Here is a 26,744-nt window from a genome sequence, read left to right as displayed (position 1 = left end):
CATTGCTGTCGAAGAGATTGCTCATTCCTCTGAGCCCGATATGCTGGATGGAACCATAGGACATTGCTAGTACTGACCATTTCAATCTACACAATGGCACTTCCATATGACTCAACTAATAGTTACTGCCACACTGCCATCCTACTTCATGCAAGAGTTCTGTCTCTCCAGGCACCCGGGTGGCTTACCGGGTTAAGCACCAACTTCGGCTCAGGTCACGATCTCACGGTTCGTGAGTTCGAGCCCCACATCGGGCTCTGTGCTGACAGCTCAGAGCCTGGAGCCTGCTTTGGATCCTGTGTCTCCCTCTCTCTCTGCCCCTCCGCTGCTCATACTCAGGCTCTCTCAAAAATAAAATAAACATTAAAAAAAAAGTCTTGTCTCTCCGGGGTGAAGGAAAGCCTAGCATAGTAGCTGGGAACACAGGATGATTCAATTTAGCATTTACTAGCTCTATGACCTGGGGCAGAGCACTTGGCCTGACTCAGTTTCTTCATCTGTAAAATAGCAATACCTAAATCACCTTTCAGAGCTATCGTGAAGCTGAGCACCTAGCAGCGCCCAGCCCTTAGTAGGTGTTCAATAACACTATGAGCAGCAGACCAGTGTCTTGTAAGTACTCCTGGCATTTAAAATCCGCTGAAGCCTCGCTCCACCCCGTCCTCCCCAGCGAAGACTCCACCCGAGGCATCTGACACCACAGCTGGATTAGACCACCTGTCCAATCAGAGGCACGACACAAGCCCACCTCCAAACAGGCAATTCCTGCTCTTACCCTGCTCTCCAAACAGGCAATTCCTTCCTTACACATACCAACCAAAGACTCATAGGTTATTTTCTCTTTTCTTTGTTAATTTACAGGCTTGTCTATCTTCATGCACTTTAACCTCTTCCAGGAACTAGGACGACGCCCTCAGCTGGGGGGTTGTGAATGGAAGAGAAGGGAATCAATAAAATGTTTTTGAATAATTAAGTAACTGCCGGAGTCCCGAGGATTATCTCATCCTTTTTCCTTGGTGTTCTAGGCAGCACCAAGGAGCCCCAGGGGACAGACTAAAAGGGGAAGGCCCTGAGGCAAACCGGCTGACAGCAGTAGGGACAGCGGCTCTCACCACCACAGGGGTCACTGCTATACTGCTGTCACCTCCTCTGGCCAATATGGGGGCCCCCACGATAGCTGAGGGACAGCAGGTGCCTCTGGCTATGGCTGAAAGCTGGTCCCACTGTCAGTGAGCAAGCTGACTTAACACCAGTACCCTGTGTGTTCGGTGCACCTGCAGGGAGAACCTCTCCAACAGCCTACCTACTGGGGGAGAGCCGCGGCCTGCAGGATGGCTACAGGAAATCCTTCAACAAGAAAGATTCCAGAAGTCGTAGCAAAATTCTACGACTTGCCCAACTCAAGGATATTCTAGAGGCCCTGACGGGCCATTGTATGAAAATGCATACTGAAAAGAACCTTAATTCTTGTGAGCGTAGCAATTCATATGACTGAATGGGACTTAAAACAGACACGTGGAAAACTGTGGCAGATCTCCTGGTGTGCACGTGGCTGTCCTTAGGGCAGCAGAACTGCATCGCGGCCACACATTTACCAAACTGGCAATGATCCCGGTGGGAACACAGGCCCATCCAGTAAGAAACGGAAAAATGGGAAGTCTCTAAACATGAGCAGAAATCGTCTAATAAAACCACTGAATCACTGACCTTTAGACTAATCCCTAAAAGGGACGCTGAAGAATGATAAGCTTCGGAAATAAGGTGGAAGCATCTTCTGACTATAGCACCTCTGTGATACTCTCTGAAGCTGCTTCTGTCAAATCCCACCACCGCTGCGGTTAGGCGAGTGACCTCACATGCCGAGTTTTGTTGTTTTTTTTAACAGCTCTATTGGAATATAATTGACACACCACACTATTCATCCATTTAAAGTATGCAGTGTAACAGTTTGGGGTGTAGTCCGAGAGGTACAACCAAAACCACAATCCATTTTAGCACACGATCATTATGCCCCAAGGAAACCCTATACCAGTGAGCAGTCACTCTCCATTGTCCCCCAGTGCTTTGAGCAAGCACAACCACCAGTCTACCTTCTATCTCTACGGATGTGCCTGTTCTGAACATTTCATATAAATGGTAGCACACATTATGTGGCCTTTTGTGACGGCTTCTTCACTTAGCCCACTTAGGGTGGGTTTCCAAGACCCACCCACACGGCAGCCAAATGCTTACCTTTGCAACAAACACTCCTTGGTGCCTCCCGTGGTAGCAGGCATTGATAACCAGGCTCTGCTGTATTCACACGTTGCTAATTAGAACCCTGATCTTTGGTCTAGATCACAAGGCACTCTGAAGAGCTGACCTCTCTCAAAAACCATAAATCCTGTTGCTACTGAACCAATTAGTACAGCTGTACAAGTGCACTTCAGTAGAAATTCATCTAATACTTTTCATGAGTTAGGGAATGTGTGAAAATACCATTTCTTCAATCAATGGACGGACTGTAGTATATCTCAAAAATGTTATGCCCTCTACGTCATGAACTTCCCGATTTCTCTGTCTGTTCTCTAACTGATTTGAATTTATTTTCAAGTTTCACTTCCCCTTAGTGTGGAGACTCAAACATTTTTGCCCAGTTCACGGTATCTTCATTGACAGAGGTGATGACATGCCATTAGAGATGCTTGTTTCTTGTGAGGTGGGACCCTCACGGAAACGGTGAACAGGATGCACCCCAGTTCTACAAGTGATGGGCCAAGTGTAAAGCGAGGGAATAATGCTGAGGGAGTCCATTCATCATGTAATGTTTTAATGGACAGTCTGATAAGTAAGAGTTTAGTATAAGATATTGCAATTCATGGTTTGTTACCACAGAATGACTCAGAGTTTAAATCAAGATATTTAAGGGGAGTGGCCCACATGGTGGAGAAGTAGCGGGATCCAAAGTTCCCTTCTCTCTCAAACACAACACTGTTGAGGCCAAAGGACTCTGAACTCCAAGAGTCTAGGCAGCAAAGAGACAGAGACGCTTCCAGGGACCCACCCAGACAACCTGATGGGCCACAGACAAATGACTGCAAACTGGGAGAGAGAAAATGGGAAGAGGGGAGGGATCTCGTTCTGTGGAGGGACAAATGGAAGAGAAACAGAGGCTGTGGAAGTGTAGGACTGTATCTTGACAAGAGAAAACCATGCACCAGGAGGGAGAAAGGCCCCGTCTCTAACTGTGATTCTTTCTCCAGACTGGGGCTGGCTGCCCTGTTGGTGCATCTGGGGAGGAGAGCCAGCCCTGGGGTCGGTACGGGCTCGGTAACTAGTTCAGAGTCGCAGTCCACAGTGGGAGAGAACAATCGCCTTCCTGGAGTGCTGTGGGAAGAAGGTATGTATCCACTCAAAGGGGTGGCACTTCCCCAAAACCAGAGCGGACAGAGTGGGAACCTTAAAGACCCCAGGGTTTAAGTCCCAGCCGAGCATAAGGAAGCGCGGGAGTTGGCAGAGCAGGATGAACCGCCTCGTTAGCGCCCGTGGCACAGTGAGGGCGGCTCTAATAGAGTGGTTCAGGACATCCAGTCCGTGGAGGAGACACTGGGGTGTTGCCATTTTTCTCCCCACCACCACCAAGGGGGCACTCAGAGATCGGACAGCAGGTCCCACGGTGGAAGCGGGAACTGCCTACACCAAATCACGCCCCTCTGCGCAGGGTAAATGCGGATCTACTAGAGTAGGACAGAGGCTGAGAACCAGATGGCCCCCTTGTTCAGGCCAGCACTGTTGCACTGCCTGATTTAATTCTCGGACAATTCTTATTATTTAGATTTAATCTTCTTTCCTTTTCTCCTTCTTATCTTTTCCCTCCTTTAGTCTGGTTACTCTGGTTATTGGTTTGTTTAAGCAGACATATTTAATCCATTCTGTAGATATATGTTCTACACCTCCTTCTTTATTTTCCTTTCTCTCTCTCTCTCTCTCTCTCTCTCTCTCTGGATTAAGCTGTATAGGTTCTCTGTCCGGTCAATTTTCTTTTCTTTTCTTTTTCTCCCCACCTCCTCCTTTATTTTCCTTTCTCTCTCTCTGGATTAAGCTATGTAGTTTCTCTGTCTGGTCAATTTTTATTTTGCTTTATTTTTCCCCACCCCTGTCTTTTCTCTATTTGTACAGCATAAGGCCGCTTCCATCAGCACCACCTCCACATTGTTGTTTGCTTGTAGCTGGTTTTTCTGATTTTTTGTTTTTGCTTTTTTTGTTTGTGTGTTTGCTCATTTTGGTCTTCTGGGTCTTTTCAAAATTTGTTTGTTTTCCTTTCCAGGACTACTTCAATGAACAAATCAAAGCACACCTGGTAGAGGGTCCAAAACATCACTACAAGTAGGGAGATAAAGTAACAACAACAGAGAGCAAGCAACATTCTCCAAAAAATACCTCCTGAAGGGCCAGGCCCTGGACAGTGTATGACCCCTCACAGGTACAAGGCACATAACAAGCTTTAAAACACATAAGGGACAGAAATCTAGCCAAAATGATGAAACAGAAGAATTCTCCTCGGAAGAAATTCCAGGAAGAAAGGACAGCTAGAGAATTTATCAAAGCAGATATAAACAATATAACTAAACAAGAATTTAGAATAAAAGTCGTAAGATTAATCACTGGGCTTGAAAAAAAGCATAGAAGACAGCAGAGAATCTATTGCTACAGGGATCAAGGAACTAAAAAAATAGTCATGATGTTTTTAAAAATGCTATAAATGAGGTACAAAACAAACTAGAGGTGGTGACAGTGAGGACTGAAGAGGCAGAAGGGAGATTAAGTGAAACAGAAGACAAAATTGTGGAAAAAGAAGAAGCTGAGAAAAAGAGAGATAAAAAAAATTCTGGACCATGAGTGGAGAATTAGAGAACTAAGTGATTCAATGAAATGGAACACTATCCAAATCAAAGCAGTTCCGTAAGAAGAAGAGAGAGAAAAGGGCTGAAGGTATACTTGAACAAATCATAGGGGACAACTTCCCCAATCTGGGGAAGGAAATAGACATTGAAATCCAGGAGGCACAGAGAACACCCTTCAGATGTAACTTGAATTGATCTTCTACATGACACATCATAGTGAAGCTGGCAAAATACAAAGATAAAGAGACAATTCTGAAAGCAGCTAGCGATAAACGGGCCTTAACCTACAAGGGTAGACCCATAAGAGTAGTAGCAGACCTATCTACTGAAACTTGGCAGGCCAGAAAGGAGTGGTAGGAAATTTTCATTGTACTAAATAGGAAAAACATACAGCCAAGGATCCTTTATCCATCAAGCCTATCATTCAAACTAGAAGGAGAGATAAAGGTTTTCCCAAATAAACAAAATCTAAAGGAATTCATCACCACAAAACCAGCCCTACCAGAGATCCTAAGGGGAACTCTGTGGTTGAATGTTGCAAAGACCACAAAGAACTATAAGCATGAAACCTACAGATAACACAATGACCCTAAACCCATATCTTTCAATAATAACACTGAATGTAAATGGACTAAATGCTCCAATCAAAAGACAGAGGGTATCAGAATAGATTAAAAAAAAAAAAAAAAAAGCAAGACCCATCTATTTGCTATCTACAAGAGACCCATTTTAGACTTGAGTACACCTTCAGATTGAAAGTGAGGGCATAAAGAACTATCTATCATGCTACTGGAAGTCAAAAGAAAGCTGGAGTAGCCATACTTATACAAACTAGATTTTAAAGTAAAGGCTGTAACAAGAGATGAAGATGGGCATTATGTAATAATTACAGGGTTTATCCATCCAGAAGAGCTAACAATTATAAATGTTTATGCACCAAATTCAAATCACCCAAACATATAAAACAATTAATCACAAACACAAGCAATCTTATTGGTAAGAATGTGGTAACTGCAGGGGACTTTAATACTCCACTTAGAGCAACAGACAGATCATCTAGATCATCAAAAAGTCAATAAAGAAAAAATGGCCCTGAGTGATACACTGGACCAGATGGACTTGACAGATATATTTAGAACTTTTCATCCCAAAGCAGCAGAATATACTTTCTTCTTGAGAGCACATGAAGCAGTCTCCAAGAAAGATCACATACTGCATCACAAAACACCACTCGATAATTATAAAAGAATTGAGATCATACCATGCACACTTTCAGATCACAATGCTATGAAACTTGAAATCAACCACAGGAAAAGGTCTGGAAAACCTCCAAATGCCTGAGGTTAAAGAACATCCTACTAAGGGCGCCTGGGTGGCTCAGTCGGTTAAGCGTCCAACTTCAGCTCAGGTTATGATCTCATGATTTGTGGGTTTGAGCCCCATGTCAGGCTCTGTGCTGCCAGCTCAGAGCCTGGAGCCTGTTTCAGATGCTGTATCTCGCTCTCTCTCTGACCCTCCCCTGCTCACGCTCTCTCTGTATCTCTCTCTTTCTCTCACAAATAAATTAAACATTAAAAAAATAAAATAAAATAAAGAACGTCCTACTAAAGAATGAATGGGTCAACCAGGCAATTAAATTAGAAATTAAAAAATATATGGAAACAAATGAAAATGAAAACACAACAATCCAAACCCTTTGGGATGCAGCAAAGGCAGTCCTAAGAGGAAAATACACTGCAATCCAGGCCTATCTCAAGAAACAAGAAAAATCCCAAATACAAAATCTAACAGCACCCCTAAAGGAACTAGAAGCAGAACAACAAAGAAACTCCAAAGCCAAGAGAAGAAGAGAAATAGTTAAGACTGGAGCAGAAAGAATATAAAATAAAAAATAAAACAGTAGAACAGATCAATGAAACTAAGAGTGGGTTTTTTGAAAAAAATAATCAAAATTGATAAACCTCTATCCAGACTTCTCCAAAAGAAAAGAGAGAGGACCCAAATAGATAAAATCGTGAATGAAAATGGATTTATCACAACCAATCCCTCAGAAATACAAGCAATTATCAGAGAATACTATGAAAAATTATATGCCAACAAACTGGACAACCTGGAAGAAATGGACAAATTCCTAGATACCCACACACTACCAAAACTCAAACAGGAAGACATAGAAAATCTGAACAGACCCATAACTAGTGACAAAATTGAATCAGTTATCAAAACTCTCCCAACAAATAAGAGTCCTGGACCAGATGGCTTCCCTGGGGAATTCTACCAGACATTTAAAGCAGAGTTAATACCTATCCTTCTCAAGCTGGTCCCAAAAATAGAAATGGAAGGAACACTTCCAGACTCATTCTATGAAGCCAGCATTACTTTGATTCCCAAACCAGAGACCCAACAAAAAGGAGAACTACAGGTCAGTATCCCTGATGAATATGGATGCGAAAATTCTCAACAAGATACTAGCAAATTGAATTTAACAGCATATAAAAAGACTTATTCACCACGATCAAGTGGGATTTATTCCTGGGATGCAGGGCTGGTTCAATATTCATAAACCAATGTGATACATCACATTAATAAAAGAAAGGATAAGAACCATACGACCCTGTCAAGAGACGCAGAAAAAGCACTTGACAAAATACAGCAACCTTTCTTAATAAAAACCCTCAAGAAAGTTGGGATATAGAAAGAACATACTTAAACATCATAAAAACAATTTATAAAAAGTCCACAGCTAATGTCATCCTCAATGGGGAAAAACTGAGAGCTTTCCCCCTAAGATCAGGAACACGACAGGGATGTCCACTCTCATCACTGTTGTTTAACATAGTGTTGGAAGTCCTAGCCTCAACAATCAGAAAACAAAATGAAATAAAAGACATCAAAATTGGCAAAGAAGAAGTCAAACTTTCACTTTTCAGAGACAGCATGATACTCTACATGGAAAACCCAAAAGACAGCTAGAACTGATCCGTGAATTCAGCAAAGTCACAGGATACAAAATTAATGTACAGAAATCACTTGCTTTTTTATACACCAGTAATGAAGCAACAGAAAGAGAAATAAAGAACCTGATGCCATTTACAATTGCACCAAGAACCATAAAATACCTATCAATAAACCTAACCAAAGATGTAAAAGATCTGTATGCTGAATACTATAGAAAGCTTATCAAGGAAATTGAAGAAGACACAAGAAATGGAAAAACATTCAATGCTCATGGATTGGAAGAATAAATACTGTTAAAATGTCAATACTACTCAAAGAAATTTACACATTCAATGCAATCCCAATCAAAATTGCACCGGCATTTTTCTCGAAGCTAGAACAAACAATCCTAAAATTTGTATGGAACCACAAAAGACCCTGAATAGCCAAAGTAATATTGAAGAAGAAAACCAAAGCGGGTGGCATCACAATTCCAGACTTTAGCCTCTACTACAAGCTGTAATCTTCAAGATGGTATGGTATTGGCACAAAAACAGACACATAGACCAATGGAATCAAATAGAGAACCCAGAATTGGACCCACAAATGTATGGCCAACTAATCTTTGACAAGGCAGGAAAGAGTATCCAATGGAAAAAATACAGTTTCTTTAGCAAATGGTGCTGGGAGAACTGGGCAGCAACATGCAGAAGAATGAAACTAGACCACTTTCTTACACCATACACATGTAAAAGCTCAAAATGGATGAAAGACCTAAATGTGAGACAGGAAACCATCAAAACCCTAAAGGAGAAAGCAGACAACAACCTCTTTGACCTCAGCTGCAGCAATTTCTTGCTCAACACATCTCCAAAGGCAAGGGAATTAAAAGCAAAAATGAATTTTGCTATTGGGACCTCATCAAGATAAAAAGCTTCTGCAGTACAAAGGAAACAATCAAAAAAACTAAAAGGCAACTGACAGAATGGGAAAAGATATTTGCAAATGACATATCTGATAAAGGGTTAGTATCCAAAATCTACAAAGAACTCACCAAACTCAACACCTGAAAAATAAATAATCCAGTGAAGAAACAGCAGAAGACATGAATAGACACTTTCCAAACATGACATCCAGATGGCAACAGACACATGAAAAGATGCTCAACATCACTCATGATCAGGGAAAGACAAATCAAAACCACACTGAGATACAAGCTCACACCGGTCAAAGTGGCTAAAATGAACAAATCAGGAAACTACAGATGCTGGCAAGGATGTGGAGAAACGGGAACTCTCTTGCACTGCTGGTGGGAACTCTCTTGCATTGCAGCCACTCTGGAAAGCAGTTTGAAGGTTCCTCAAAAAGTTAAAAATAGAACTACCCTATGACCCAGCAAAAGCACTACTAGGAATTTATCCAAGGGATACACGAGTGCTGATGCATAGGGGCACATGGACCCCAATGTTCATAGCAGCACTTTCAACGATAGCCAAATCATGGAAAGAGCCTAAATGTCCATCAACTGATGAATGGATCAAGAAGATATGGTTTATATATATAATGGAATACTACTTGGCAACGAGAAAGAATGAAATGCTGCCATTGCAGCAATGTGGATTGAACCAGAAGTATTATGCTAAGTGAAAGAGAAGGGCAGATATCATATGTTTTCACTCATTAGTGGATCTGGAGAATCTTAACAACAGACCATGGGAGAAGGGATGGGGGGAAAATAGATACAAACAGAGAGGGAGGGAGGCAAACCACAAGAGACTCTTGAATACACAGAACAAACTGAGGGTGGATGGGGGTGGGGGAGAGGGGAAAATGGGGTGATGGGCATGGAGGAGGGGACTTGTTGGGATGAGCACTGGGTGTTGTATGTAAGCAATGAACCACGGGAACATACCCCAAAATCCAAGAGTACACTTCACACAATGTATGTTAACCAATCTGACAATAAATTATATTAAAAATAAATAAATAAGTAAATATATTTAAAGATCTGCACCTATATTAACTTCAATACACAGAACAGCATGTTAGTTTTTTTTTCAATATTTTAATGTTTATTTATTTTTGAGAGAGAGACAGAGGCAGAGTGTGAGCAGGGGAGGGGCAGAGAGAGAGGGAGGCACAGAATCCGAAGTAGGCTCCAGCCTTTGAGCTGTCAGTACAGAGCCTGACACAAGGCTCAAACTCAGGAATGGTGAGATCATGACCTGAGCTGAAGTCAGACACTTAACCGACTGAGCCACCCAGGCACCCCCGGCATGTTAGTTTTTTTTACTGCTACTATTAACAAATTGCCACGAACTTAGTGGCTTAAAACGACATGAAATTATTTCCTTATGATTCTGGAGGTCAGAAGTCTGAAACACATCTCAATGGGCTGAAAGCAAGATGTCATCAGGGTTGTGTTCGGTTCTAGAAGCTTTAGAGGAGAATAAATTTCCTTGACCTTTCTAGCTTCTAGAAGCTGCCTACATTCCTTGGCTCCTGGTCCCTCCCTCCATCCTCAAAGCTAGCAAGGACAAGGTGACTCTGTCATGTTGCATCACTTTGACACTGACTCTCCTGCCTCTCTCTTCCACTTTTGAGCCCTGACCTAGACAATTTTCACATCTCAGGTCAGCCCCTCAGCAGCCTTCATTCCTCTTCCTACCATATGCACAAGTGCAGGGGATTAGGATATAGACATCTTCCAGGGGGGTGGGGGGCTTTTACTGCCTACCACAAACAGTATGTGCTTCCTTCATAAAACTGATAAATAACTCAAACCCCAAAGGCAGATTTCTTAAATGACTTAGAAAACATTTCGGGTAATCTATCTATATACTGGATAATTGTAGACAACTGTGGTCTTCTGTTCAACACAAACTAACACACAACTTTCACTGGCTCAACCAAGAGTCTAGAAATATATTTTGATATTGAAGACTGATATTAAAGGTTGAATGAAGATTTGGCATTGGCTTCAACAGCCTAATTCAACCCAGAGCATGAACTGGGCAATATGAATACGGAACACACTGGGGAGTAACTGGGCATAGCAAGCAGAGTGCAGCTTCTATCTGTGGACAGCTCAGCTTAGTCCAACGGTTGCAGGGGAAATCCTAACTTCCTAGGCGTGGGACTGTCCCACGCAGAGACAGACACACTTAAACTTTCTTATACAGTGGCCCTCTAGACAGTATTCTAAAACATTCTAGTTTTCCATGAGTAGTACTTCATTTGAAACAGAAAACCAAACAGACTGACTTTCTGATGCTAAAAACATACCTGCTCCAGAAAGCAAAATTCAACTCAACAGTTTAGAAACAGACTAAAAAACACTAGTTGTGAAACCCTGGGGAGTTTGTTCTTCACCAGCAATGAAACTCAAAGAGCAGTGGATGACTTTCTTTATTTGGACTGGAACTTCCTAGAGTCTTAAGCTCAGTTCTGTAGAAACCTAGACTTGGCCCAAACCATCTCAGCATCCAACTTCTGGTAAGTGGATTCCTCATGCAGGGCAAAACTGAAAATTGGTTTGTAGTCTGAGAAAATGGAGAATGGCGCCAACAGTGCTATCCGTGTTGAATGTGGTTTCTTTCCTTTTTTTCTTTTTTTTTTTTTTTTTTTAATATGGAACGCTTCATGAATCTGCGTGTCATTCTCATGCAGGGGCCATGCTAATCTTCTCTGTATCATTCCCATTTTAGTATATATGCTGCTGAAGCGAGCACGGAATGTGGTTTCTTATGAAGGTCCCTCAAATCTGTGAATCTTGTGTATGTGAAAACATAAAACTTGTGTCGAAATGGGGTGTAGGACAAAGTGAAGGGGAGAGGAGCACCTCCTCAGACAGCTGAGAGCTACCGAAAAGTATGACAGCACAAGTGAGCTGAAGGCCAGTCGATACAGCAGCTGGCCCAGCTTCCCAAAGTTAGCCTTCGTCTCATGGCTAGGGGAACTTACGGGAAGCCAAGGGGTACATTCAAACCCTTAGCTCAGAAAGGTGCTTCTTGTTACCATGGCACCCATCCAACAGGCCACTGTGGTGAAAGGGGGTAATCGGTAATAACCAACTCATTCCTTCTCAGGTCCTGCCTTCCAAGATGAATACTTCAGAAAGGAGGCACAAAGCTAGGCCTAAAGATATCCTAGGGACAGAACCCAGGTCTGAGAGTCAAAAGGTCTGGCTTCAGCTTTAGCCCTGACTCAACATGCTGACCCATCTATGCTGAGAAGGTCCTGAGTCCAACCCACTCCCTTTGGGGTAAACACTCAATGGACATAGTGGCCTCCAAAGTCACCCACAGGGGCTTGAGGAGTGAAATAAGTCAAAGTGTAACTCCCTCATCCTTCACCTGGTAAATGTGGGACCCAGAGCCCATTACTTAAGCTTCTAGGTCTTTATCCATAAGAAGAGGACTCTATCCCTCATTCAAAACAAGATGGAGTGTCTGATACAGAGTGAGCCTTAAGTAAATTAAGTAGTATGATTTCCTTTCTCTGGTCCCATGGAGATGTTACTCTACCTTTTTGATTTGTCTTCTCTTCAGACTATTTCCAGTCTATCTCCTTCCAAGATTCTGCTCAAGTTCCATTTCCTCAGAAGCCTTCCCTTTCCCCTGAGCGTTCAAGAGGTCATATCAATAAAGCATTGAGCACAACTGGCACAGGACACTCTCAATAAATAGCAGCCATTATTTCTACACAACTTGGTGCTTATATCTAGACCTACTCAGTATACTGCTAGTTACTCATTTTACCTCCTCCATAAGAGCACAAGCACGCTGAAGACAAGGTCATTTCTTTTTTCCCCTGATGGAGCTGAGGTCAATGCTCAATAAATTCTTAATGAACTGACTGAAGTCTTCAAGACTTCAAAACACACACATAGGGGAGCTTGGGTGGCTCAGTCAGTTGAGCATCCAACTTCAGCTGGGGTCATGATCTCGCTGTTCATGGGTTTGAGCCCGGAGTTGGGCTGTCTGCTGTCAGCGTGGAGCCAGCTTCCAATCCTCTGTCCCCCCTCTCTCTGCCCCTCCCCCACTCTCTCTCTCTCAAAAAAAGATAAACTTAGAAAACAAAAACACACATAAGCTGAAGTGAGTTTAATCTTGTCCAGTGAGGAGACAAGTAAAAGGCAGTACTACTTCATATAAGTGGTAATAACACTGTACCTTTTATACCTTTGTAACAGCCAGTGCATACATTACCACCTATCGTCTTTACAGGCATCCTTTGGGACCCCAGGGAGCACTTCCCAGCCTCTTTCCCAGCAAAGTGCACAGACAGTATGTTTACAAGGCACCCTGGAACATTCCCAGATGCTTCCAAAGAGCAGCTGCCCTATTTCAAGCCCAGACATGCTGAGGGCCGAGGAGCTCAACAACTTAGCATCCTCAAAAATCCACAGGGGAAGTTGTGGTCCAAAGTCATGGAGCCAGCAAGTAACAGAGCCAGGACTGGAACCCAGGTGTGTGTGACGGGGAGTCACGCGGTTTTTCCCCTTTATTCCCAGAAGTGCTATGGGCTCAGGTCACTCAGGTCATCTTTTCTTCTTCCTCTGTATCTAACACAGGCCTTACTGAAAATATCAGCCTCTCTTGACTACTGATAAATGGCTTGTGCTGACCCCTGGGTTGAGGATTCAAGGGAGTGTAGACACAGCTAGGACTGCCAAGGTCCATGCTTGGTAACAAAATCCACAAACTCAGGGAAGCGGGGATAGGAATAGTTGATACACTGCCCTTCCTCACTAAGAAATAATTCATCTTAGAGTTCTCTGTTAAACAAGAAAGTTTTATGCATGTTGTCCCCCATAGTACTTCAAAATGGTTTAGACTGACTGTAGAGAATTGACAATGTTCTAGGGGTTTCCCTAGCCTTGGATCACCCACCATGGCAAAGCCACAAGCCACAGCAGGGAAGGCAGGAGGCTCAGAATTTAAAAGATGTAGGTTCAGATTCAGCGCCTTCACTTACTAGCTTAGGCTCTTTAGGTGAATGACCTAAGCTCTTTGTGCTTCAGTTTCATCAATGATAAACAGTAATAACGACAACAGTTCTTGGGGCGCCTGGCTGGCTCAGTCAGAGGAGCGTGCAACTCTTGATCTCAGTGTCATGAGTTCGAGCCCCACATCGGATGTAGAGATTACTTAAATAAATAAACTTAAAAGAAAAAAGGCAACAGTTCTTCCTTTTAGGGTTACTGTGCAGACTGGAGATAAACTATGTAAAATGCCTACCCCAATGCTGCCAAAGAGTAGGTTCTTGATAAATGATGGGACTGAGTATTAAGCATCACATAGGTCAGTGCGGACACCAACAGACTCTTTCATGCAATTTCTCTTGTGAAAAACTAAAAAAGTCTCTCTTTTGTAGACAAGATAAAGTATATAGAGTATGAGGAAGTGTACATGGCTCCAAAGTGTCATCACTGTACCAGACTGGAGTTAAATGTCAAAACCCCCCTACCCAGCTGGCTTCTTCAAGACGCTCCAAACACAGGGGCAGCCACCAGAGAACGCACCACTCGCACTCATTAACTAAAGAGCCACTAAGCATCCATAGCAGCCCTAAGGATTTCCCCACCCGAGGATCTACCCAGGAGGGTGGCCAGGAGCCAGGCCCCCTGAGCATTTGTGAAAGCTGACTCCTCCGGCTCCTTCGGCCCTCACCTGCTACTCCACCGCTAAGTCCTGCCGATTTTACCCCTAACAGAGTTCTCGGAGCTGCCCACTTCTCTCCACCTCCACCATCATCAGCCTGCTCCAAGCTCTCACCTGGACCCCTCCAAAAGCCCCCTAGCTAGTGTCCTCACGCGACAGGCCAGTGCCAGTGGTGTCCTGGTACCAGCTCTCCTGAGACGGATTGTTAAATATTCAGGAATTCAGTGAGACCTGCTTATTAAATTGTCAGTGGCTTAAAACAAGCCCCAGTGAGGGTAGTTGCCCTGTGGAAACTGGTAAACACTACGAATCGGGGCGAATCGGTGTGTTTTTCTCGGAGAAGTTTTTCTCAGAGAGCCAATGTCCCAGCATACCACTGCCTGGGCCCCTCCAACAGCTTCCTGTTGCCCTTCAGATAAAAACAAAAACTCATCTCATTGTCACCTTCTACACCCCAGCCTGCCTTGCCCCTGGCTCCCCTCCTCCTCCCTTCTTCATGTGGGGCTCTCAGTCCCACCTGCTAGCCTAGATCTGCCCCCAGGGGCCATTCACAGGTTCTCTGAGTAGGCTGCTCCTTCTGCCTGGGTCCCTCCCCCCAACTTTCTCAGCCCGGCTAACTTCTACCAGTAACTCAGGTCTCTGCTTAAGCGCCACTTCCTCGAAGAAGCCTACCCCGCCCACCCTGCTGACGGATCCCACTCTCTGGTGGAAGGTACCACTGTTCTGGGTCCCTCTCCTGTGTCACACTTACAATAGTTGGGAGACTACATTTATAATTATTGATCAATGGCTCTTTCCCTTTTCCAAAAAGATCTTTACAGAAATGAATGATTTGATGCACCCAAAAACACGTATAACATAAAGACAATTGCTATGGGGGGATTGAAAGAAAGCCACAGCCAGACAGGGCCCTGGCTGACCAGGAACTTAGAGCCTTGACAAGACACACTCCTACACACCGACAAAAAGGCAGTGTATGAAACATACAAAATGAGTGGAGCTGAAGGCATTCAAGGGGAGAACTAATTTCCACTGAATGAATGGGTCTGGGGCAGGTTTGTGGAGGAGGTGGTCTGGAGCTGACTCTGGAGGAAAGGGCGGAATTACGTACAGCTGCCCAGGAGACAGACGCCTGTCCCAGAGAGTGCTCGGCCAACCAACTTGTTGGGAGCCAAGAAGAGGAGGTGATGCGAGAAAGGCGGGGTAAGGCTGTGAAGAGTCTTCGAACAGCAGACTGAGGAGTTTGGCTTCGGCTTTTAAAAAACAAAGAACCTGGGGCGCCCCGATGGCTCAGCTGATTAAGCGTCATGGACTCACGGTTCGTGGGTTCGAGCCCCGCATCGGGCTCTGTGCTGACAGCTCAGAGCCTGGAACCTGCTTCAGACTCTGTGTCTCCCTCTTTCTCTGCCCCTTTCCCCCTCTCTCTCTCAAAAATAAACATTAAAAATGTAAAAATTTAAAAATTATAATAAAAGATAAAAAACAGAGAACAATAAAAACAATTTAAAAAAGAACAACCATCAACAAAATGAAAAGGCAACCTAGGGACAAGATACTTGCCAATGATACACTCAGTAAGGGGTTAATACCCAAATTGTAAAAAGAACTTACACAACTCAACATCAAAAAGCCTAATGATCCCGTTAAAAAATGGGCAGAGGACTGGAAAAAAATTTTTCCAAAGAAGACATACAAATGGCCCGCAGACGCATGAGAAGATGCTCAGCATAACTCATCATCAGGGAAATGCAAATCAAAACCACAATGAGATATCACCTCACATCTGTCAGAATGGCTAGTACCAAAAAGACAAGAAATAACAGGCGCTGGCAAAGATGTGGAAAAAGGGAACCCTCATGTACTGCTGATAGGAATGTAAATTGGTGCAGCCACTATGGGAAACAGTAGGGAGGTCCCTCAAAAACTTAAAAATTGGAGGGATGCCTGAGTGGCTCAGTGGGTTGAGCGTCCAACTTGGGCGCAGGTCATGATCTCATGGTTTGTGGGTTCGAGCCCTGTGTCAGGCTCTGTGCTGAATGCTTGCTCAGAGCCTGGAGTCTGTTTTGGATTCTGTGTCTTCTCTCTCTGCCCCTCCACCGCTCACGCTCTCTTACTCTGTCTCTCAAAAATAAATAAATGTTAAAAAATTAAGAAAAAAACCTTAAAAATGGAAATACTATATGATCCAGTAATTTTACTGCTATGTATTTAATCAAAGGAAACAAAAACACTAACAGATGCACCCCTATGTTTACTGCAGCATTATTTACAACAGTCAAGCCAGGGAAACAACCCGAATTTCCGCCAATAGATGAATGGATAAAGAATATTCCTCAGCCATAAAAAAGAATGAAATCTTGCCATTCATGACAACACGGATGGATGTAAAGGGCATCATGTTATGTGAAATAAGTTAGAAGAAAGAAATATCGTATGACTTCACCTCATGTGGAAACTAACCAAAACGAATGAACAAACAAAAAAAGGAGAAACAGACTCATAAATACTGAGAAGTGGTGGTTGCCAGAGGGGAGGGAGTTGGGGGACAGGTGAAATAGGTGTAGGGGATTAAGAGATACAAACTTTCAGTTGTACAATAAATAAGTCCTGGGGATGAAAAGTACAGCACTTTAAATCTATGGAGTCAATAATACTGCAATAACATTGTTTGGTGACAGATGGTAACTATATTTATCATGATGAGCACGGTATAATGCACATAATCATCAAATCACTTGTTATACACCTAAAACTAATATAACAATGTATGCCAACTCTACCTCAATTAAAAATTAAATAAAATAAAAATGAAAAAGAAATTAAGGTTTTTGAACAGGGAAAGGAACTTGAAAGTAGTAATTTTAGAAGACTAAGCCATACACATACACAAACATTTACACATTTTCGGGCCCATTTCTAATAAGCCAGGAACAAATCCCATCTGACCACAGCTTTCCAAACTCACAGAGCAGATGGAGGCCATTTTGAGCTAGAGATGACAGACACAGGATGCATTTGGACAGAACCCCTTTTGAGGGAAACCAAATGTCTCTAGTTCAGCTGCTGCAAGATGTTTTCTGTTGTCAAGAATCCAAAAGCCTTGGCCTGTCTAGAGCAGCCCAGGTATATGCAGGGCCATAAACCAATCTGAGTCTTTTGCTAAGTCTTTTGAGTCTTAATGCTAAGTCCGTAGCTATACTCAGACCAGAATATATTTGAGCCAGTTGTGTTTAAATTTTTTTAAATTTATTTTTGAGAAAGAGAGATAGAGTACGAGCGGGGGAGGGGCAGAGGAAGACACAAAATCCAAAGCAGGCCCCGGGCTCTGAGCTGTCAGCACAGAACCCAACGCGGGGCTTTAACTCATGAACAATGAGATCATGACCTGAGTGGAAGTTGGATGCTTAACCAGACTGAGCCACTCAGGCGCCCCAAGCCAGTTGTGTTTCTAAGGCCCCCTCAGCCATAGGGTTTGCTGGAATTCTGGTTTCCTAGTTGAATGTGAGAATCACCATCTATAGAACTGTACTCTGCCCTCCAGCTCTGACTCCCACATTCCTCCACGGATCATTTCATCCACTCAGAGCTGACGAGACTCAGGCAGGGTCTAGAATGTCTTCCAACTACTGATGAAGGACAGTGGCTATCTGGAATGGTGCTCTGACATGGCTGGCCAGTAGCCTTGAGCCCCCTCCCCACCTCCCGCCGCCATCCCCTGCCCACTGGCTGCTGCAGCCGGCTCCTGGGAAGTGGTACACAATTTGCCATTCCCTCAGTCCAAAAAAGTGCTCTGTAGCCCCTGAGCAAAAAGCAGGTGCCCTCCTTCAAGGACTTCAGGGGTCTGGCTTTGGGGTCAGGAAGCTAATTTTAGCCTTCTGGTAACCGACGGTTCCCTAGAGCAGTGGTCTCTAAATTGGGTATATGTGCACCAAGAGTTACCCAGGACTGGAATCCAAAAACATAAAAAAGAAATTAAGCTTCTCTGATATTAACTTTATAGCACCGTCCTCAGATAACTTTTCAGAAGGTCACATACATGTCACGCACGCATGGCACACTAAGTGTCCTGAGGAAAATGGGCATTCCATTTGGGCTGTGGTGGACAGGGGCCTAGGGAGACACGTGGCAGACACATGTGCCCCCGCTAAGGTACATTATGGATTACACTACCCGATTTCAATAAAATGACTCGCATAAAATGGACAAGTGGCTGAAGAAATTCCTGTAGAGAGCTTCCTTCCGTACATGTAACATCAGCACAAGCCAACAGGAAGAGGGAAGAGCTAAACACTTCTGTGAGCAACTCATTTCAGACACATAAGGGATAAAAACAATAAGGACTGAATCAGATCTAAAAGGAAGTTAGTCCAAATAATTCAAAATTATAAAAATGACTTGAAATATGGATTTCCCTCCACTATCCCTAACAAAAATTCTTTCATATGATCTGTGTGTTGTGTGCTGTGCAGCACTGCATACAATACTGGGAAGACATCATAACTGGCACGCATTTAAAATGTTTTTAAATGAATTTTTTTCAACACTTCAGTATATTTCACTATGCTCATCCTTTTTTTCCTATTTTTGTATGTTTTAGAACATGTAATATATTAGTATGCAACATATCAGTACATGATAGCATAATGGCAGCACAAATTCTAACTGAAATATATATATATCTCTGAGGGGCGCCTGGGTGGCTCAGTGGGTTAAGCATCCCACTTAAGGAGTTCAAGCCCTGCCTCCAGCTCTGTGCTGACAGCTCAGAGTCCAGAGCCTGCTTGGGATTCTGTGTCTCCCTCTCTCTCTGCCCCTCCCGTGCTTGTGCTATCTCTTTCTCTCTCGAAAACAAATATCAAAAAACAATAATAATAAAATAAAATATATATAATTGGAGCTGAAAACTTAAAATATGTTTACCATTTATTTGAGAGGCATAGTCAGTAAAGCTTGGAGACCACTTAGAGTCAGCTCGGCAGCCCTGAAGCCCCTTCCCAGTTCCCCTTTCTCACTCAAGAAGCTCGTGGCCAAAGGTGAGCCCCACCCTCCCACCCAGCACAGTGCGGGGCAGAGGCAATTTGAGCGGGGCCTGTCTTCCCCAGCTCCTACCGCTGCCGCCCCTTGGTTCTTGCCAGCTGCAGAGTCCCTACCTGATTGTGCCATCGAATGACGTTTCCAAATCCCCCTGTCCCAAGTCGTTCTTTCATCTCCCAGGCCCCACAGGTCTGGGTTGGCAGAGAAGGTGACCAGCTCATACTGAGGCCGTGCTAACTCTGTAACGCAATTTGGTGTGGGGGACAAAAGATTACGGTTAAGAAAAAAATGGAACTCAAGGAGATGGAGAAGGTAAGAGAAACCCTCGCCCTTCAACACGAGAGAAGAAAAACTGAGCTGGTTTTCATTTTGCAAATAAACCAGGTTGTCTGGCTTATTTTGGGGTTTTGGTGGCAAACTTTTGTCTTTCTCACTCTTCTCCCTCCCCCCACCTCGGCTGGTGTAGAAGGAGGCAGGGAGGAAAAGTCACTGGAAAGAGATGATACTCCGCACCCCCTGACCTCGAAAGGGCATCCCAGCCGGGACTCCAGCAAGGGGCGCCCCGCCCCGCGCGCATTCTGCCCAAGGTGGCTGGGGCAGAATCTGTTGCTGTTTCCCCACGGTCACGTGTTGTCTTCACTTAGTCCAAATGAATCACGGCTCTCTCCCAAAGCCACCCACCTCGAAGCGGCCACCTGGAACCACCCAGGCCGGGCTGCTCCGGGCCTCCTAAGTCCAACCCGCACAAAAAATGGCTTCTACGACCGGAAAACCCCAACTTATAAACTCGATAGAAGTTTCTTCAGCAGCCTCAAGTGAAGAGGGAGGTGCCAGCTCGCCCGTTGCAGAGGAGACGCAGGGTCTGCAGGTGGCACCAGGGGTCCCCGCGGCCGCCCGAGGGACTCACCTGTCGTCAGGGACGCGGGGCAGGGGAGCCGCTCCCAGGGGCGGGGGAGGAGGGGGCTGGGGTGGCAAAACCGGGGGCTCTGGCACCTCCCCGAAGACATTAAAATGCGGGAATCTTAAACCTGCCAGCCCAGCGCGACTTCCTCAAACACTTCCTGCTCTGACGTCATGGAGCACGTGGGCTGCGGCCCGCCCTTAAAGGGGCCGCGGGGGGCGCCAGCCCAGGCCACGCCCCTTGCCTGCCACCTTAGGCCGCGCCACCCGACGGGACCCTCTGGCCCTGGCCCGGGTGACCCGGGAGGGAGGGGGGAGGCAGTGTGTGGCTTCTAGACAGCCCCGGTCGGACATGGACAGGCTGTGCTTCTTGAGATAAAAGAGCGGCCCTGAGATGAACCCGAATACGCCCGCGCTGTCTTCAGACAGCGATTTTAACCTGAAGCGGTTTCTGGGACAGGGGAGATGGGGATTTCCTCACTGGAGCCCCCCTGGGGTGAACTTGACTGGCTTCCTAGACTTTTAACTAGGTGGAATTTCCCGCGCCCCCGCCTGGATTGATTTAGAGACTGTTTACAAGAATTGCCTCGGGCCTCCTCTCCTCGGGCTGCATCCCCCTTATCGGGAGGATTTCTGGCTCAGTATCAAGAATGATAAATCTTGACAGCCCCGACCCGCTTAAAAACAAAATAAAGAAAAAGGGGGAAGCATCTAGTAGGGTTCATATGAAACTGCAGTTTCAGCCGCAGTGATGTAGGGAAATTGAGAGAGAAGCTCCCAGCCCTGAGGTTCACCGTTCAACTTCTACCTACTTGACGTAAGAAGGTTTTTGCTATTGAGTTTCTTGGTTCTGCGGCATTGTATTATCACACAAAGGTGTGTGTGTGTGTGTGTGTGTGTGTGTGTTGGTTAGATTTACTCAAGCAGGAAAAAAAGTATTAAAGGAAACATGAAGATAATAGCTCGCATTTATAGAGTGCTTACTAAGTGCCAGGCAGCATCTAAACTCTTAGAACTTCTCCTTCAGTCCTCAAGGCAACCTACAAATCGGACAGTAACTGCATTATTGTGAAGCCCGTTGCACAGAAGAGAAAACTGATGCATGGAGAGGAAAATATGTCAAAGTCACTGTCCAGTAAGTGGATGAACTGATAGTCCAACCCAAGCAGCTGGTTCTTGGGCCCAAGCTCTTATTATTTGGTTAAAAGGAGCATACTAAGAAATGCAAAAGGAGGCAAACTGGGTTTTGAATCCTAACACACTGCTATTGATTACTTTGAGGCTTTAGGGCCAATTACTTAACCACGCCAAGCATGGGGTGGTAACTTAACCACTCTTCTTTAAAACCTGGACAACATTGGGTCAAATCACATGAAATTGTCATTTTTTTAAAAATAAAACAAACACAGTTGTGGGGCACCTGGATGGCTCAGTTGGTTAAGCATCTGACTTTTTGGTTTCAGCTCAGGCCATGATTTGGGGGTTTGTGAGTTTGAGCCTGGTGTCAGGCTCCATGCTGACAGCATAGAGCCTGCTTGGGATTCTACCTCTCCCTTTCTCTCTGCCCCTCCCTAACTCTCTCTCAATCAAAACAATAAACTATTTAATTTTTGTAATGTTAATGTTTATTTTTGAGAGAGAGACAGAGTATTTATTTTGAGAGGTGCCTGGGTGACTCTGTTGGTTGAGGGTCCGACTTCCGCTCAGGTCATGATTTCAAAGTCCACGAATTCGAGCCCCATATCGGGCTCTGTGCTGACAGCTCAGAACATGGAGCCTGCTGCGGATTCTGTGTGTGTGTGGCTCGCTCTCTGCCCCTCCCCCACTTACGCTTTATCTGTCTCTCTCTCTCAAAAATAAACAAACATTAAAAAAAATTAAAACAAACAAAAACCAAAACAGTTGAAACAGCAACAAACATAAGTGGTTCCATCCAGTTCAGCCTGAGTCACTGGAGGACAGGAGGGCACACAAGTCACAGGAAGGGATCAGCAGGGTCATTGCAGACAGAGGAGTATAGCAATAGTTATGCCTGACACAGAGGACACTTGTGACTGCACGGAGCCCGAGGCTGAAGTTAACTTTTAGGGGCGTGTGTCAACCCAAACAGATGGGATGGGTCTTAGGTACCCAGGGCCACCGGGTATTTCTCGTTTTACCCCATTCTCACTGCTAATTAGCACATTGGGTTTCAAAGCAAGAAGAGAAATGAACATGAGTAAATAGTTATAAAGCATTCCAAGCGCAATAGAAGTTTTTACTTAGTACATAAAACATGTATTGAGCACCTAGATGAGCTGGCCCTATTTCCTATATGACATCATAAAATAATTTCTCTTCTGTCCTGTCACTTCTGCAAATCACTGTCCCTGAGAAACTTAGATATCCACAGATCTGCCAAAAATTTATTCTGCACCCTTATAATTTAAGAGTTCTGGGGGCACCTGGCTGGCTCAGTCAGTGGAGCGTGAGACTCTTGATCTCAGGGTTGTGAGTTCAGGCCCCACATTGGGTATAGAGATTACATAAAAACAAAATCTTTAAAAAAAAAAAAAGTTCTCAGTTACTCAGCTCAAAATAACTTGGTTTTCTTTCTTTCTTTTTTTTAAATGTTTATTTATTTTTGAGAGAGAGAGAGAGAGAGACAGAGACAGAGTGTGAGTGGGGGAGGGGCACAAAGAGCGGGAGATACAGAATCCAGAGCAGGTTCCAGGCTCTGAGCTCTCAGCACAGCACAGAGCCTGATGCAGGTGTTGAACACATGAACCACAAGATCATGACCTGAGCCAAAGTCAGACACTTAGCCGACTGAGCCACCTGGGCACCCCAATAACTTGGTTTTCAACGGAATATAAATCTCTCTGGTAAGATCACATATATTTAGATTTTTAAACATTTGATGATGGCCCAGAAAGGGGGCCTCCAGATTTTATCATATCCCACGATATTTATCATCTTAAGCCCTGTTTTCCTTCCAGATAAGACATGTCCACTGCCTACATCTGTTCTCTATCCTGCTCTAGACAGACATGAGCAAACTGTTTATAAAAAATATTTTCAGATGCAGCAAAGAAAAATATTCCTTTTTCTTACTGCTTTGGGGTTAATGCGCTTTTAGCTGGGACTACAGGGTAATCGAGAAACATGGAGCAGCCTGAATGCCTCACACAGTCCCCGGGCACCACAAACACAGGGATATAAGCAACATAACTCTCAGCAGAGGCACCTAGAATCTTACTGAGGACTACAGACCCACAGAGAGCCATTAAGTAAGTGATGAGTAATTAGGACCAGGCAATAAAAAAATCTGTGCTAATTTGTTCTCTGTGGAGGCAGTACAGTACTAGTGATAAGGATACACATTCTAAGGGATTTATTTTAAAATAAATTCTTCTTCCGAGGGTAAGTCAAAGATAACTATCTTCTTACGCAGTCTTTTTGTGTAATCAGTTGAGAAAACTCTGCTCTCTCACCGAATAGCAGGCAGGCTAAGCAGTACTGAGCTCTTTTGAATGAGGAAAGAATAGTTCTCTGAACAACCTGGGAGCTGAGTCATTTTAAGAGAAGCCAGCTTAACTGATAGGAAGGTAATAAAACAGACCACTCAGAATGAGAAGGATTTCCCCAGCCCCCCAGAGAGTCTCAGCTGTTCAGTGATTTCAGCAACTCTCATTATCTCTCCAATTTTGTTTTACCCCAGCCCTGCAGAGAGAAGACTCTGCAAGTCAGGACTTGCCCCTTCAACAAACAAAAATTCTGCCTGATAAGTTGGAAAACTCGTTAGTTGGAAGACATGAAGAAACCGCTCTTCTAGGGGAGTTGGTGGGAGATGGGGGTGGACTGGTGGAGACGTCAGCCAAGACCCCTCGAGGATCCGCTCAGAGCTAGCTGCAGAAGAAGGAAAACGAAAATGTGGCTAACTTCCATCTCTGTGAATGAGATCTGGGCCAAGAGTGAAACTTCAGAGAAGCAGCTCCTGCCAGGCCACTGTGCCTGAAATCTTGCGTGAAGCACCGAAAACAAAGGATTTAGGGCACTGAGTCACCCTTTCTGGAGGAAGATAGCTTGAGGGAGGAAAACACTTTGCATGTTCCCTTCACTTTTACACATGCATATTTTTATTCCAGTAAATCAAGTTAAAGAGGAAGAAGTAACTAAAGGACGGCTGCCCACCCCCTTGGCAATGACAGCAGGGAAACCGTGAATATGTGCTGGGTGTGTGTGTTTATAGCACCTAACGGGTCTGTTTCTTCTCTCACTTTCATTCGAAGCTTTTACTCGGTGGAAGCAGAGATTTGGTTCACTGCTACATTCCCACATTCCCAACTCCTGTACATGATAGAGATGTAACTCAGTGTAAATTTACTGGCTGGCTGACCGAATGAATGAACGAATCGACCAATGTAAAGATGCTGTGTGCTTTAGTACTTGGTTATACAGGGTGTCTGGAGTCTGAGAGACACGGTTCTTTCTTTTGTTTTTAATGTTTCCTTATTTTTGAGAGAGAAGGAGAGACAGAGAGCCTGTGTGAGATGGAGGAGGGGCAGAAAGAAGACAGGGGATCCAAAGCGGGCCCCACGCTGACAGTGGAGATCCCCATATGAGGCTCAAACTCAAGAACCATGAGATCATGACCCGAGCTGGAGTCATGTACTTAATCGACTGAGCCACCCAGGCGCCCCTGAGAGATGTGGGTTCTAATGGTGGCTCTGCGTTTTCTTGGCTTTGAGGACTCTGGCAGTTTATTAAACCTCAATGCACCTCAGTTTTCTCATCTGTAAAATGGGGGCTGATAAAACTTACTCCTTATGGTTCTAAGGTATAAGTGACATTATTTACACAAAGTGTCTAGTATAGAGCTTTGCGCTTATTAAGCCTTCTGAGTAGTAATTATTAATGCTGATGTTTTTAAAATGCAATATTCCTGAAGTCAGCTGAGGTCCCTGTCTTCTGTGGTTCAAAATGAAAGGGTTTCAAACCTCTCTGTGCACCTTACAGTGAAAGGTTTTGAATCCTTGCACCTTTCGCATCTCTCCAGGAATTCGGTGTAAGAGGTGGTGGTGTGTGATTTTGGGTGAAGAGGGTGGCATGTTTCTTAGTTAACCTCAGATTCTGATCTCCTACTTTTGTAAACTTCTTTTTTTTTTTAATGTTTTATTTATTTTTGAGAGAGAGAGACAGCATGAGCAGGAGAGGGTCAGAGAGAGAGGGAGACACAGGATCTGAAGACAGGCTCCAGGCTCTGAGCTGTCAGCACAGAGCCTGACAGGGCTTGAACCAGCGAACTGTGAGATCATGACCTGAGCCGAAGTCGGACACTCAACTGACTGAGCCACCCAGGCGCCCCTGTAAAATTCTTAATCACCCTTTTAAAATACGTCCTCGGGGGTGCCTGGATGGCTGTCAGTTAAATGTCTGACTTTGCCTCAGGTCATGATCTTGTGGTTCATGAGTTCAAGCCCCACTTTGGGCTCTGCGAGGATCCTGTAGAGCTTTTTTTTTTTTTTCTTCCCAGTAATGTCTCACAGATCAGCAGAATATACCTCTGTGAAGACAGAAGCTAAAATAATGCTAACTGTGAATTGCCTCTTCTTCTCATGCAAATCCATAAACTGCCACCAATCGACAGAGGGGAGCTCAATGAGAAGATTGTAGAGCTTATTTTGGATTCTCTGCCCCTCCCCCACTCTCTCTCTCTCAATAAATAAATAAACTTTAACAAAATAAAGAGGGGTGCCTGAGTGACTCAGTGGGTCAAGCATCTGACTTGGGTCAGTTCATGATGTTACGGTTTCTGGTTTCTAGCTCCACGTCAGGCGCTATGGTGACAGCTCATAGCCTGGTGCCTGCTTCAGATTCCGTGTCTCCTTCTCTCTCTGCCCCCTCCCACTCTCACTCTGTTTCTCTCTCTCTCAAAAATAAATAAACATTTAAAAAATTTTAATAAATAAATAAAAATAAAATATGTCCTCCTCTCTACCATAAATGGAGATTTCATCCCTACCCCTTTAGTCTAGTCGTTCAGAGTTCTGCTAATCTGTTTTAGAGAGTTCAGCTTTTTTTTAATTTAATGTTTATTTGTTTTTGAGAGAGAGACAGACAGAGCATGAGCAGGAGAGGGGCAGAGAGAGAGGGAGGCACAGACTCCGAATCAGGCTCTAGCTCTGAGCTGTCAGCACGGAGCCCGATGTGGGGCTGGAACCCACTAACTGTGAGATCCTGACCTGAGCCGAAGTCAGATGTTTAACCGACTGAGGCACCCAGGGGTCCCTAGCGAGTTCAGCTTTTCATGGAACATGTTACAAAAGAGATCTAATCATAAAGA

General features: G+C 44.4%; 1 protein-coding gene and 2 non-coding genes across 3 annotated transcripts in view; all 3 read right to left on the bottom strand.

Annotated features, from left to right (window-relative positions):
• IKBKB (inhibitor of nuclear factor kappa B kinase subunit beta) overlaps positions 1–20,565 on the bottom strand; it is a 74,029-nt gene extending 53,464 nt beyond the window's left edge. The window contains exons 1-2 of the mRNA XM_039235587.1: positions 20,427–20,565; positions 19,636–19,758 (exon numbers count right to left, since the gene is read on the bottom strand). Coding sequence (XP_039091518.1) covers positions 19,636–19,740 — 105 coding nt within the window. The 5' untranslated portion in view covers positions 19,741–19,758; positions 20,427–20,565. The remainder of the gene's footprint in view (positions 1–19,635; positions 19,759–20,426) is intronic.
• Positions 11,445–11,551, bottom strand: LOC120234035. Its single transcript, XR_005528966.1, has one exon. It is a non-coding gene; the product is annotated as a U6 spliceosomal RNA (small nuclear RNA).
• A 5,369-nt stretch (positions 20,566–25,934) lies between the features above and the next one.
• LOC120234037 lies at positions 25,935–26,069 on the bottom strand. The gene has a single exon (XR_005528968.1). It is a non-coding gene; the product is annotated as a small nucleolar RNA SNORA75 (small nucleolar RNA).
• Positions 26,070–26,744: the final 675 nt, after the last annotated feature.

Source organism: Hyaena hyaena, unplaced genomic scaffold (assembly GCF_003009895.1).
Source record: "Hyaena hyaena isolate Hyena2069 unplaced genomic scaffold, ASM300989v1 scaffold_100, whole genome shotgun sequence".
Lineage (NCBI taxonomy): Eukaryota > Metazoa > Chordata > Mammalia > Carnivora > Hyaenidae > Hyaena > Hyaena hyaena.
The sequence above is the reverse complement of the archived record's forward strand: the minus strand, read 5'-3'. Positions and strand labels throughout refer to the sequence as shown.